We start from the raw sequence: 13,519 nt of genomic DNA, 5'->3' as shown, positions 1-13,519 counted from the left end.
GACTCCACAATTTCGTGACCAACGGCATGATTGTGACAATGTGGTGAGCACTGCGCACAGACCACCTATACTTCCCAGATAAGTTGGTACCCATCGATCTGAAGCTGAGTGGGCCATAAATTGATTTTACTTTGTTTCATATTCTGCCACATCTCGAGAATTTTTTATGCGAATCGAAAAAATTTGGCACACAATTATAAAATTCGTTTATCAAAAATATTGCCAAGCGAGAAAATTTTTTTTATAATTATTTGTTATTTTATTTAATATGATTCAAAAACTTGTATACATTACATTTCTAAATGGAGATAATTAATAAATTTTAAAATTTATCTTTTTGCACGGAATTACCTTTGGATAAACGAATTTTGTAATTGTGTACAAAAACTTTTCAATTCGCTTAAATAATTCTCAAAAACAGGCGAACTATGCAAAAGTAAAATTATCATTACGGGGTCCAAATTTTGAACCGCTTTCCTAACCAAACAATTTGGACCATGTTTCCTAGATGGCTGCTACCCCTCATATTTTGAAAATGAGAAATCCGACAGAAAAAAGGTATGTTTATTCAGAGAAAGTACGTTTTTGTACCTGATTTTTTTGAAATAAAATACTTTCTGTACTAAATAATTAGCATATTTAAGTTCATTCCTTTAAACCATTAAGATTGTGTACTAGTACGTGAAGATCCGATAACCAGCCTAAAAGTTAGTCAGGGTGTTCCACTTTTTTTTTGCTCACCATACATAGTTGTTGCTGTTAGAAACGATTTTAAATAGAATTTTTAACAATGCTTGGGGTTCTTAAATTCGAGCAACTAACTCAAAGGGGTGTAAGGAAAGACCATTTGACAATGCCAACCGTCAACTATCAAAAGGTATCTCAAGATTGATTCAAGTTATCAAGTCTTATGTACTTGTGAATAGATGTTTAATAAACGTAGTGATTAATAATCGTAGTGGTAGTTACGCCACAGGGGTGATAAAAGACATCAAGAATATGAATACTTGAGACAGAACAGGGATTCGTAAACCATGTTGAGAAGGGGAAAATCACGACAGAAGTTATGCAGGTTTCAATATCTCGCTCGAAAACAACTACGAAAGACTACTAACTTGCTAACTACAAAAGATTTGAGCGTCAATCGTAAGTTTAGAAGTTAAAATAATCACATTTTGACACAGTTTTCGAGGAAAACTCTCGCAACAATCATTTGCTAATCCTGACATTTTTTTCCTTCACTGAAAAAATGTCGGAATGATACAATTGTTTTTTCGACCCATATTATTGATTGAATAATTAGCAAATAATCGCATTGTTACACATTGTGAAAAGGATGTTCTTATTTTTATTAATTTAAATGGAAGAGGGCTGTAGCCGACAAATGCCTTCATATCACCAAAAATTGAACAGCTATAGCCGCCATTTGCGAAAACGTGTTAAATTTTTGGACACCTCATATATAGCTTACTCATTATACATTTATTATAACATGTAATAATACAATTTGTAACAAAATATTTTATTTTATAACCGTCGACGAAGAGCAGACCCAATTTTGAGTTTACGACTACCTAAGTTCATCTCCATTGCCTTGTGATTTTGAGTCCAATACGGAAGACAAGGGAACTCCTGTATCAAGTATTAGGAGAAATTTGCATTCGTAGAGGACTTTTTGATGAAATTTGCCCGCATTTGAGTTCCGTAGGGAGGAAAACCACGAAAACCTCCCATGGTTAGCCTGATGGCAAGGGGACTCTAACCCATAATCCATTCACCACTGAGGATACTTTACGTCAGCACTGTGATCGGTGCATACTGGATGCGGAATTTCGAATTGAGCAGTCATTTCTGGGATTCAAACCTGGTTCACGTCATTGGAAGATGAGCGCTCTATCCCCTAAGCCACCATGGCTTAGTTAAAATTATTTTATTTTATTTTGTAACCGTCGTAGAACAGCCGACCCAATTATTTTGCATGGGTTTACGACTCTAATGTTCAACTCCGTAGTTTTGTAATTTTGAACCCAATCCAGAAGACAAGGGAACTCCTGGATCGAGTATTGGGAGAAATTTGCCTTTGTGGAGGACTTTTTGTCAGACCTAACCCACATTTGTGTTACATGGAGAGGAGCTGAAATAATTGACTTATGTAACGTTAAGTTCTCAAACCACTAAGATTTAATTCTGGTGCGTGAAATTCTGATCAGTAAATAAAAAGTCATTAAGCGCGTGCATTTTCTTTTTGCTCGCACTGTACATATCTGATTAATTAAAGCATATTTAAATTTTTTTAAGTCATTCATAATTTTGAATACGGTTATAATTGGCAATTTCCTATTTTCTCTATTGTTTTAATATATTCTATCATAAATTGCTTTCTGTACTTTATTTTTAACTAAACAGCAGCGGTCAAGTCAAGTATTTTCTTAAGTGTTTGAAAAGCTAAGTGAATAAATATTGAAAGCATAATAATGTTAACTTAATCATGCTAATAAATGTGTCTAACATTCATTCTTTTTTTTTAGGTTTAGATTAGTGAGATAAATGATTATACACTCAACTTTAATCATATTTTTACTCTTAATTTTAGGCTTTAAAAATTCATATAAGTGAGAGAACGAGAATGAAGTTGGATCCAACAGAGTGGGATATATCCGGCAGAGGGACAATTCCTGTAAAGGTAATCTAATTTACCGGAGTTTAAAAGATAGCCTTTTAGCCCTTTGCTTACGGTATACCACATTGTACCATCATATGCGGTCCACATGTTGTGCCAGTCGTAAACAAATGGTTAAATAATAGTAACTCAAATGATTATATAAATTTGTACATAAGTTAAACAAGGTGTTTCAGAAAATCCGTTTTTCCGGGGTGTTCCTTGGGAGATTGTTCCATGGAATACATTTCTTAATATGTATTTTTAGAATCCTCATCTAATCCTCATCTTTAGAATCCTCATCATGAAAACTAAAAAGTATGTACATTGGTGGTTGTAAAAATATATTTAAGCTAGGAAAAAGCAGAAACGGCTGCGACACATCGAAATCTAACAAATTACAGCAGAGAAAGGTGAATGTAAAAAAAACTAAATAAATAAAAAATAATAATAAAAGAAGTTTAATTGGAAGTTGAAATGTTGAAACTTGATGATGTTTAACATTATTGTTTTCTACTTCTCTCTGTTTCGAAGGCGTTTTGTAGCATTAATTTGCAACCCCAAATGTGTGTACACTTTGCTTTTATTTCTGATGAGGGTTTTATAAATACAAAGTAAAAGTGGTCTTTGAGGAATACCGTGAATATAAATTATATCTAAATAAAATCAATAAAAATACAGAAAGAGAGAAACAGCAATTAAGGTTTGAGCACACTAGACAATTATTGTTATTTCAAATGAAGTAAAAGAAACTCGGTATCTATAAATTAAACTATTGATCATTATTTGAAGCACTAAGTATTAAATAAAGTAATAACTATTACTTAGAGTACCAATCATTGATAAGAGTCAATAGCTAATTAAATCACCACATACTTAACTAGCATAATAACAAAACAAAAAAACTAGAAAAATGAACGTCGTTTGATCTGATGACTGAATTTTAATGAATTAAGATGAGATCTTCATAGTTAGAGTTTCAAAAAGCTAAAATCTACTAAGACTCACACATATTATAGACACACACTTATTCATAACTTAGAGTGCTCAACACACAAATCAGATGCATTTATTCAGTTTCTGAACTGGTGGAAATAAGTATATATTAGTAATACAACTCTGACTTAATGGTTATTTCTTGCGGTATTAAAGACTTAAAACTAGATGATATATTCATTTTTTTACCGGTTTTCATCCAATATTTTCTAAAAAAAGAAGGCCTTTACACGGATTACTTTAGTAGTCCGAAGGAACGAATATAAACTTCAATGTGGAGTAAAAAATAAGAAAGATGTTACACCGTTCGGACTACTATACTCTGTTGCAAGTTAAGAAAAAACCATTATCTAAGTGCGCGCCAAATGGATGCCAAACTCTCAGCGCGAACGAATATCAACATCGCCAACTTGGGAAACGACGTTACACAGCCTCCTTTTTGCTTCTCTTAAATCATCTGAAATGAGGAGAACAAAACTTATTGAATAATCAATTAACAAGTAATAAGAATTAGTAAAAAATGATATCTAAAAATCGTAATAATTTCTCGCCTTTCTGTTCGTATTTGAAGAAACTGAAAAAAGAATAATAAATATTGCAGAAGATTTTCTTCAATGACGAACAAAAATAAAAATTCTTAATCTCGCATTTGATTTTTTAAGGGCATGTCAGCATAAGACGCGCCATTTTTAGTGGTCTAATCAAATCCAAAGCTCTTGAAACGTCATATAGTTGTTTCCTTTACAAGAACGAATGTTCTCTTCATTTATCGAAATATGTCGCCATGTTTAAGATTCTAGTAAGACTGCAAAGCTATAAACTTTTTTTTGTTGATAATTCCGTGATATATATTGTGAAAGATAGCATGAATTAATTTTCTGTCTGGCGTGTTTAACTTTTAAAAGCTTTTATGACTGTTTTGAAAGATATTTGTTTAATTTGATAACGAAATAGAACGGGACTATATACAGACGCGGATGATTACTTAAATCCTAAACCGCAATTGGTTTTTTCTTAACTTGCAACGAAATATAAACTGCGCAGGGGAGAAAAATAAAAAGATGTCACCACGTTCGGACTACTAAGGATCAGATTTCTCATTTATGATAATCCATACGAAGATCTTCTATCTTCTGATCAGTGTTGACTCATCACGCTTGTACTAGATTACGTGCATAGCTATGTTATTTCAAACTATGAAGTCCTCATAGCTATGTTATTTCAAACTATGAACTCCTCATAGCTATGTTATTTCAAACTATGAGCTCCTCATAGCTATACGAAATTGGATACGCTATATTAAACTGCATATTTTTATAACTATGCAAAATTAAATCATATATGAGCTAAATTTAAATATATATTATCTTCAGCTATGCTAAATTAAACTTTAGATTTTTTAATTAATTTACGCTTTTTTTTTCATAAAATAGAATTAAAGCTTATTTTATTAATGACACGGAAATCAATTTTAACAGTTAATGTGATTGTTACCGAATATTCCTTTATTGATTCCAAGCTTTTCGGTGAAAAAAGCCAAAAACACCAATTAAGTTCCAATTTTTTTTTTAATATTTTCTCTGGGATTTTATTTTTAAAGCTATCTTATTTCTCTCAAATCCAATTAACGTTTAAACAAATGGTTCTTTTTCTTTGATTTGAGTTTATCATCAATTAAAGGGTTTTAGCCTTTCTTCATTTTATCTAATGGCAGAGTATGACCAAGTATTTTTTTTTCCAACTATCATTTTTCATAGGATTAAAATTTCGGGTTTATTTGTACTTTTGAAAACCTTATAAAGCTATTTTAAAATTAAAAATTGATATAATTTTCAATAATCTGGTTTAAATTATAATTGATAATAGTTATATATATCTTATGTTAGAATTAACTGTTAAATCCCCATTGAGATTTAAAATAAATTATATTAGATTTTCATAACTTATTTTAAAGCTTATTAGTTTTTATGAGGAATAATTATTCGTTTCGTAGCAAGCTACTGATTTCGACATTTTTCTTTAATGTTTTCTCTACTTAAGTATTTGTTATATATTTCTCTAGAGATGAATTTAATTTTGTACTTTTAATCCTATGAACTTTTTTTTCAGTATTTTTCTAAACTTTTTAAACGAATTGTAGCTACCTATAAGCTAATTTTAATACGTTTCATTTTCTGCATTCTTAAACATTCAAATTTAATAATATCGCATTATTTCGTCAGTATAAAGGCAACGGTTGCTAGGAGGTTAAAGAATTTATATCTTCAGTAATTTTCGTGAATAATTAATTAAATTCTAGAAGTTTGTGCATGTTCTAGTTTTATCAAATTTTAACACTTTCCTTGAAGCCTCGAAATGAAATATAAAAATAAATGAACTTTTCAACAGAAAATTCTTTGTTATTTCGAATTCCAAAACATTATTTCCAATTTATTTCTTAATTAAACATTTATTACGTTAATTCACAATAAACAGAAAATAAAATTGATAAAAAAATAATGTTATTCTAAGAATATTCTATTCGATTCCCTTAAAAAACGAAATTTACATTTAGTTGCTGGTAGAGTAGAAAAATTATTGATATATTGTAAACTGACGATATTTTAAAGGCATCCTCAGGATCTATTGACCATATCTTACATGAATATCAATTATACAATAATTATTTTCTATGATAATCCCACAGATATTCTCGAGAGCACTAAATAATATTACAACCATTATGGTCAACGATAAAAATAGAGTACAATAAAGCTGAAAATAACATTATGGATAATAATGCTTTTAAAAACTTTAGAGAACGTCGAATCATAATATGGTAATAATATACAGTCTTAAAGTTTCAAAATGGTTGAAACTTTAAGACTGTTTTTTGAAGGCTCCGTCGTCATTTGAAAATATGCTTTTTTGCGAATAATATGCTATTTTTAAAACTGCTGTGAATTTGCAACAGTTACTCCATGCTTATTTTGAAAATGGCGCAATATGTCAGTATGGAGAAAAATCACAGTTTTATGAAAACGAAAAGCATTTGTGGTCTAATTTTTTTATATAAAGCTTACTCCAATGCTGCATCATCTGGGCTCATAGAAATTTTCAAAAACTGAGAATAAGGCAGTGATTTGATGATTTTCATCGAGGCGAAAAAATATCGCCAAATTGGCGATTATTAAAAAAATTTAATAACTTTAAAAATATTTAAATTATTTATCTGTTTCAAAGCCCAAATAATTCTCCCCATCAAGATTATAAATATAGTTTAAAATCATCGCATCGTTTCAATTGTAAGACACTAAAACCGTGACTTTTTTTATTTTCATTGGTGACAGAGCTTCAAAAAACAGCGTTGAAGTGTAGCTATTATATTTATCTTAAGAAACAAGTAAATTTATGTTGAGTTTCCTCACTTTTTAAATTTTTCTTTCCAAAGGGTAAAGGTGAAATGAAAACATACTGGCTGCATGGTCGGTTTAAACCTTCAGAATTTTATGACGATATTCTTACACCTAAACTTATAACACCAGATCCAACAACAAGTGGTATGTGTTACGACCTGCCAGAAACACCAGACACTCGCTCTTTATATTCTCCTGTTACATTCGAAGACGTCTCCAGGTATTCTCCTCTAATATCGCCAACAGCTTCTATATGTAGCGATACATATCTCACCTTGGTACCTGAAAAGGACAGTTTAAGGTTGCCAGAGTCTTCAGTGTCACCACAGATTGCTGGTTACAGAAAAGGTAAAAAGGCTATTATATTTTACATAGGGCGTTGTATACACTTATTTTTTTCGGTGATATTTTCGGTGATCACAAGCAGTTTTACCATGTAAAATCTCCCAAAACATTTGCTGTTAAAAGAAAATTTATTTGCATAGAGTTAGTATAGAAGTGTTTCGATACTTTTGTTCAACCCCTGTAAGTTTATCTATTATATTTGTATTATTAATTTCAGTAGTTCTCTAGTATTAAGGTTTTATAAAACAGGTTTTATTTTGTGATGAATCAGTGTTTCGTTTCGTAAATTACTGTTTAAAAATACATTTTATTACATTAATACATTATATTCAGTGTTTTACAATTAAAAAATACGAGAAAAGACAGAATTATTTGCCTAATTCCAGTATTGTGAACTATGCTATGGCAGTTTAAAATTTACACATCTGTCAATATTGTCTGTAACTTTGAATTACATTGCTTCGTTTTTAATTTTAAATTTTTAACTCACCAGCGGGTGACCGAGCTCCGCTCGGAGAAAACAGGTATCGAAGAGCTAACTCGAAGATTTAAATTTTCAATTGTGATTTATCAAAACAATACATGCCATAAGGAAATTTGTGAAACCATTGGTGAAAAGATAACCGGTTAAAGTGCACCATTGTAAACTATCTAAACAAAGTTTGGAAAGGGAACTATTCTATACAAAGGTAAAGTTTGAAAAGTCATAGGAAATAAAATGTAATTGATAACAAAAAATTATACAATTAAAGACACTGTTCACAACGAATTCGTAAATTTGCTTCCGTTCATCCGCTTCTTGAAAATTCTTGTCCAGGAAAAGGCGTCGATGAGAGAGGTATTGTCGAGCATAAAAGACGATGTAAACTCCGCAGGAAGACGCGTCATCTTGGTGGTTGTAAGCGTTGCGAGGTTTCACGATGCATCCTTTCAGCTTTTCATTCGTAACAACGGTATTCAAAACGTGTCGCAGTATTTTTCTCAAAACAGCATCGATGGGCAGCGGGTTGTCGACTGGATCGCAGACTAATAGTTGACGTTCTCCATAGCTTGCTTCGTAAATTCCTAGCATCCAGTGCTCGCCTCTATCCATTTGAGCTCTCTTGTGAATGGGAATGAGTAGCACGTCGAATCCTTGTTGAACGCCGTATAGATAGTTGGAAGCCTTGTTCTGGTCGCTGATATCGTTGAGAAGAGCCATTCCTTCATAAGCGCCATCCGCTGTTGTAACGTAGAAGCGTGCGACAAATTCAGGGTGAAGTACGGCAACTTTGACGGTCGGGTAAGCTTGTTCGGCGTAATGGAGAAGCATTCTGACAATGACGGTATCTTCTAGTTGTCCATTTGCGGGTAGAATTGAGTTGATCGCTTGTTGTTCCAAAATTCCGGCTCCTTGAAGAATTTCATGTAGAGGTGCGTTCTGCATGTTGAAAATGTAGCTTGAAATCTGATGAATGTTGAAATGTCGGACTTTGTTGACGGTGATTTTAACACAAAAGTTAAACTTTTCTCCACTTTGATAAATGTAAACTAATGCGAACCTTACAATTAAATTATTAATTCCTTCGTATATTATTGGTTTAAGTTGTCACCGTCGCTTTTCCTTATTGTAAAGTTCGCATTAGCATACATTTATAAGAGTGGAGAAAAGTATCTATAGCCATTATGGCGAACTAATAAAGTTTGAAAATATCCTATCTGTAACTCCGAACTGCTCGACCGTAGCGCTTCAAAACCGGCGCCAATCGATTCCTCGTGGCCAAAAACCCCAGACCCCCAAGTTTACCGGAGTTTATTAATTCTGGGGCGATTTTCGACTTGGCAACCATTCCTCGTATTATAGTATAAGATTTGAATATTTAATTTAAAGTATTTAATATAAGTTTTTAATTATCACAGAATGATACTTCGTGTAAAAATGCGTTTCGGTCGAGATGTGTAATCAACGTACGATAAAATATCAAATTACGTTTTTTTTTTTTAAAAAAAACTCGCTGTGGTGTAAATTAAATACTGGATCACAGTTATTCATGCCATTATGAATCACGAACAACGATTTTACATTTTAAACAGGTGCTATTCCTCAATATACAGATGAAGAAACACTTTCCGTAGTTATGAAAAAAAATGTTACATGGGCGAACGTTGGCGTTCAAACAAGTCCCCGAAATCAATGTCCAGCTAAGGTGCCTACCTGCTTCCTAGATGCTAAAGATCACTTAGAGGATGAGAATATGATACCAAAAAATGAAGTAAGCTCTATTTTCCTTCATTGTTATTGTGATGCTGCTATCACAATATCCTCACTTTTCAGTCTTTCGGTCTTCGCCTAAATTTTTAAAATTACTTTTCTGGTGATGCCTTGCACCTATCACTTTTTAACTGTAGCCGTTAACCTTGCTGAACTTGAATACCCGGATTGACAATCATTCGATTGTTGATTCTGCTTGAGATAAGGGATCTGTCTTCAAAGTTTGTTTTCCTTCTTCGCATGCTCAGGAAATAGAATTTCTTCTCTTATATTTTAATTAGTCTTACATTTATGCTGTCGAAATAATTTGGATAAAGTAATTATTTACAGATCTCATTAGAAATAGTTTTTTAATAACAGAGCGCAAGCGGGAGTGAACACTTGTCTCCTTCTGAAAGCTCTTCTGCCACGATGATCCTTTTCTGAACGTTCCAGTTCCTCCGGAAAAGGATATTGATTTAAAGAAGCGATTAAAAATAAAAGCTGAATCTATGATAGCCTTCTGCTGTTTTATTCAACTTCCAAACAGGTAGAGTTCATCTAGGCGTGGAAGAAACTATTGACCAGGAATCTTAGGGTTCTAATTACATGGCCCCTCGTCTTCCTTTGGGAAGTCATTGCCTATTAAACACCAACGTGACAGTTATCAGCAACAGCAACAAAAATTGTCCATTACCTACAAATCTTAAAATTCATCGCCCAAATTAAAACTCAGGTTAAATTATATAGTATGAAGCGCTGGGGTTGGAATGGCAGAGTTCCGAGAAAGGGAGACAGACATTCAAATTTTTTAAAGACCCGAAATTAAATAGACTACAAGCAAACTTCTATCTCAATCAATTTTTAACAGGCCACGGAGTATTTGGAGAACACCAATATAAATTATTCCACAAAACTCCAGAATGCAATTACTGTGGTGAATATCAATCTATTGATCACTTTGATTGTTAATGAATTGTTCTCAATTCCAGATAGTCCGGGGCAATCACTTTAATATTAGTCAACATCAATGCTATGCTAACCTGACTTAGAGAAATATCATAAAAAAGATTATTAAACAAACTTCAGAGGATGTATTGGGGGACGGTTTTTAATGATCTCGGAACCTGCTTGTTCCAGCTTGGGTGTCTCAATTTTATTGATGGAATAGTTTTGTAACTTTTACCATGTCTTTTATAAACTCTTCTACTTCTACTTGCTATTTCTTTTAACTGACACTTTTAATATATTGCTGTTTTAATGTTTTATCATCTTACATGATTTTTGCTGCTCTGTGCTAGCCATGTTCATGGGCTGTTTGCCATGTCTGATATGTATTTTATGTTTGTACTGTTTTCGGATTTTTTGATTTTAATAAACATTTACCATTATGCCCTAAATAAGGGCGGGTTGGGGAAAATTTTTCCATACCTACAAATCATTTCTCAAAATGAAAAAAAAGGTTTACTTTGTGCTATATACAGGGTGTCTCAGCTAAATATTTCAAAACCTCTAAGAAGGATGGGTTGATTCCTGATGGGGTAATAGGTATAGTGAGGGTGAGCCAAGAATGACTTAAACATCCAGCATGGAATAAAATGTGTTGGACACTGTGGCGGGCTGCTAAAACCACATACGAACGAAAACGTTTTCGACCATGGATTGCTATACAACTCTGAATCTTTGTGTTGTCCTTTATTTTCCCCTAAAAGTTTGTCCCAATAATCCTTGGACCTTGTATAAACAAGAACCTTCTTCAGTTTTGAAACACAGAATGAAAGGGGAAGAATTATATCTAACATTAAAATGTTACTTCATATTCGAAAATATTATCCATAAAGTAATATTACTTGAGCGATGATCTATGCAATATTCACAACATTTCTTGTTAAATACTAATAACTTATTGTCTTTTTGTTCCAGGAAAATGGTTATCTCTGCTTCAAAAATAATGAACCTTGTTGCCACCACAGCCAAATTTTAGAATGCAACTCAATGTATTCTTCCGCAGGTCAATCTGGAATTACTGTTCATCCACCTCGCCGTACTTTCAAGGACGTTACGTCACGTCCGAACAAAAAGAACAGTATTAAAGTTATACACGTTGCACCAAGGGTTAGAGGTTCGAATCCTGTGACCAGCGAATCCGAAAGACTGCGACCACTTATAAAGAGTAATTCGTGTGTGTTTTTATAACTGTGATAAACTACGACCTAGATTAAAAACAGTGCATTCAAATTTTGCACTGCAGGCTATATTTATACTTTTTTCGCACATAAATTAGAGACATATTCGATTATGAAAGATCACATATTTATGAATGTTGACGAATATAAATGTTTTAAGATTTTAATGTATGAAAGAGAAGAATTTAAAACATTTTCGACGAAAAATGAACTATTTTGGATGTTCTAATTGACGATACTGTGATATGAACTGTCTTTTTTGTATCATTTTGAAGTGTATTTCATATTATTTAATCATATTTCATTGAACAAATTTAATTTTATTGGGAAATTCTTTTTAAAAAAAACTATTTCAGTTTTTGAAACTGAAAACGATATTTTTAATTTATTTTTACCATTTTACATAGTTGCAAATAAAATGCATAATTTTAGTTTCAATGACATAAAGTCACAATTATCATAAAATATAATATCACACATCATGTCATAACAAAAATTTTAAACACTTATTCCTCGTAATGCATTTAGTTATTATTTGTGTCGAAGTTAAGCATTTAAAATATTTTATTGATTTAAATCGAAAAGCAAATTAACTAATTATTTGAAACAAATACTCTCAAGGGAACTGAAGCGAGATAGAAAAAAACTTTTTGTACCTCATAGTTGAAAGCATTGGAAGCTCGACATGCTTGGAGCACCCAAAAATACGATCCCCCTTGCGAACGTGAAAAAATAAAAACTTAGAAACAGATTAGAGTACGAGGAAGAATACGGTTACCAGAAAAAGAAATAGCGGTAAAATGATGAAGAATATAGCAAGTTAAACAGTGTTAGCCGAAGGAACGGCAGTGGTCAAATGAGGCTATAAGTTCAAAATGCATTTTTAAGCGCAATGTAAGGTTGGATTAGAACTAAGATCATTTATGGAAAATTGGCTTCGATCATATGAATAGAACAAAATTCATAGGTATCAAGATGGGCTGATGTATCAGGAGTGGATAAAAAAAATTAAATACTACTGATATTGTTATAACTCGAATTTCAGGGTTTTGTCAACATAGCCAAAGTTGCACTGACAAAGCATTGGTAAAAACTTCAATGATTATCTATCTAAAGGGATTTTTAAGGCACTCTCGGATGTCAAGCTCCCTGCGCGAACGAATATCAATTTGTATATATATCAATCAATACAGCCTTCTTTTTGCTTTCTTTTGCTAAATTGTGGTAAATGAGGAACACAAATTATTAACTAACAAATAATAAGAATTAATGAAAATGATAACTAATAATCGTAACAAATATAAGCATTTCTGTTTGCATTCAAAGAAACTGATAAAAGAATAATAAATATTGTTTCTTGCAGACGAATTTCTTCTTCAGCGAAACAAAAGTGAAAATTCTTTTTCTCGCATTTGATTTATTTAGGGCATGCCAGCATTGAAAAAGCCATTTTTAGTATTTGAATCAAATCCAATGCTTTCGCAACGCCATATACCGTAAACCGGGGCGAGTCTACCCATTTTAGTTTTATTTAATTTTCACTATTTTAAATTGCAAATAAAAAAAATTTTACCGACGGAGGACTTAGTTCAGACTCTAAGTAAGATGGCGCTTTAGTAGTTTGATCCGTTTTTATTTATTTGGTGTCTTTTTAACCGACCTGTTCAAACGTCTTTTGAGAGAAGTATTATGAAATATTCTAAGTATA

At 32.2% G+C, this 13,519-nt stretch overlaps 2 protein-coding genes across 2 annotated transcripts in view; one reads left to right on the top strand and one right to left on the bottom strand.

Annotated features, from left to right (window-relative positions):
• The window catches only part of LOC107446971 (soluble guanylate cyclase 88E), a 202,004-nt gene extending 189,697 nt beyond the window's left edge, over nucleotides 1–12,307 (top strand). Inside the window, exons 11-14 of the mRNA XM_043047850.2 lie at nucleotides 2,594–2,683; nucleotides 7,086–7,398; nucleotides 9,469–9,647; nucleotides 11,549–12,307. Coding sequence (XP_042903784.1) covers nucleotides 2,594–2,683; nucleotides 7,086–7,398; nucleotides 9,469–9,647; nucleotides 11,549–11,821 — 855 coding nt within the window. The 3' untranslated portion in view covers nucleotides 11,822–12,307. The remainder of the gene's footprint in view (nucleotides 1–2,593; nucleotides 2,684–7,085; nucleotides 7,399–9,468; nucleotides 9,648–11,548) is intronic.
• LOC107444215 (ras association domain-containing protein 8) overlaps nucleotides 1–13,519 on the bottom strand; it is a 376,108-nt gene that overhangs the window by 351,131 nt on the left and 11,458 nt on the right. The gene's annotated exons all lie outside the window — the stretch shown is intronic.

This window comes from Parasteatoda tepidariorum, chromosome 8, assembly GCF_043381705.1.
Source record: "Parasteatoda tepidariorum isolate YZ-2023 chromosome 8, CAS_Ptep_4.0, whole genome shotgun sequence".
In the NCBI taxonomy this organism is placed as follows: domain Eukaryota; kingdom Metazoa; phylum Arthropoda; class Arachnida; order Araneae; family Theridiidae; genus Parasteatoda; species Parasteatoda tepidariorum.
This window is presented reverse-complemented; position numbering and strand designations above follow the sequence as displayed.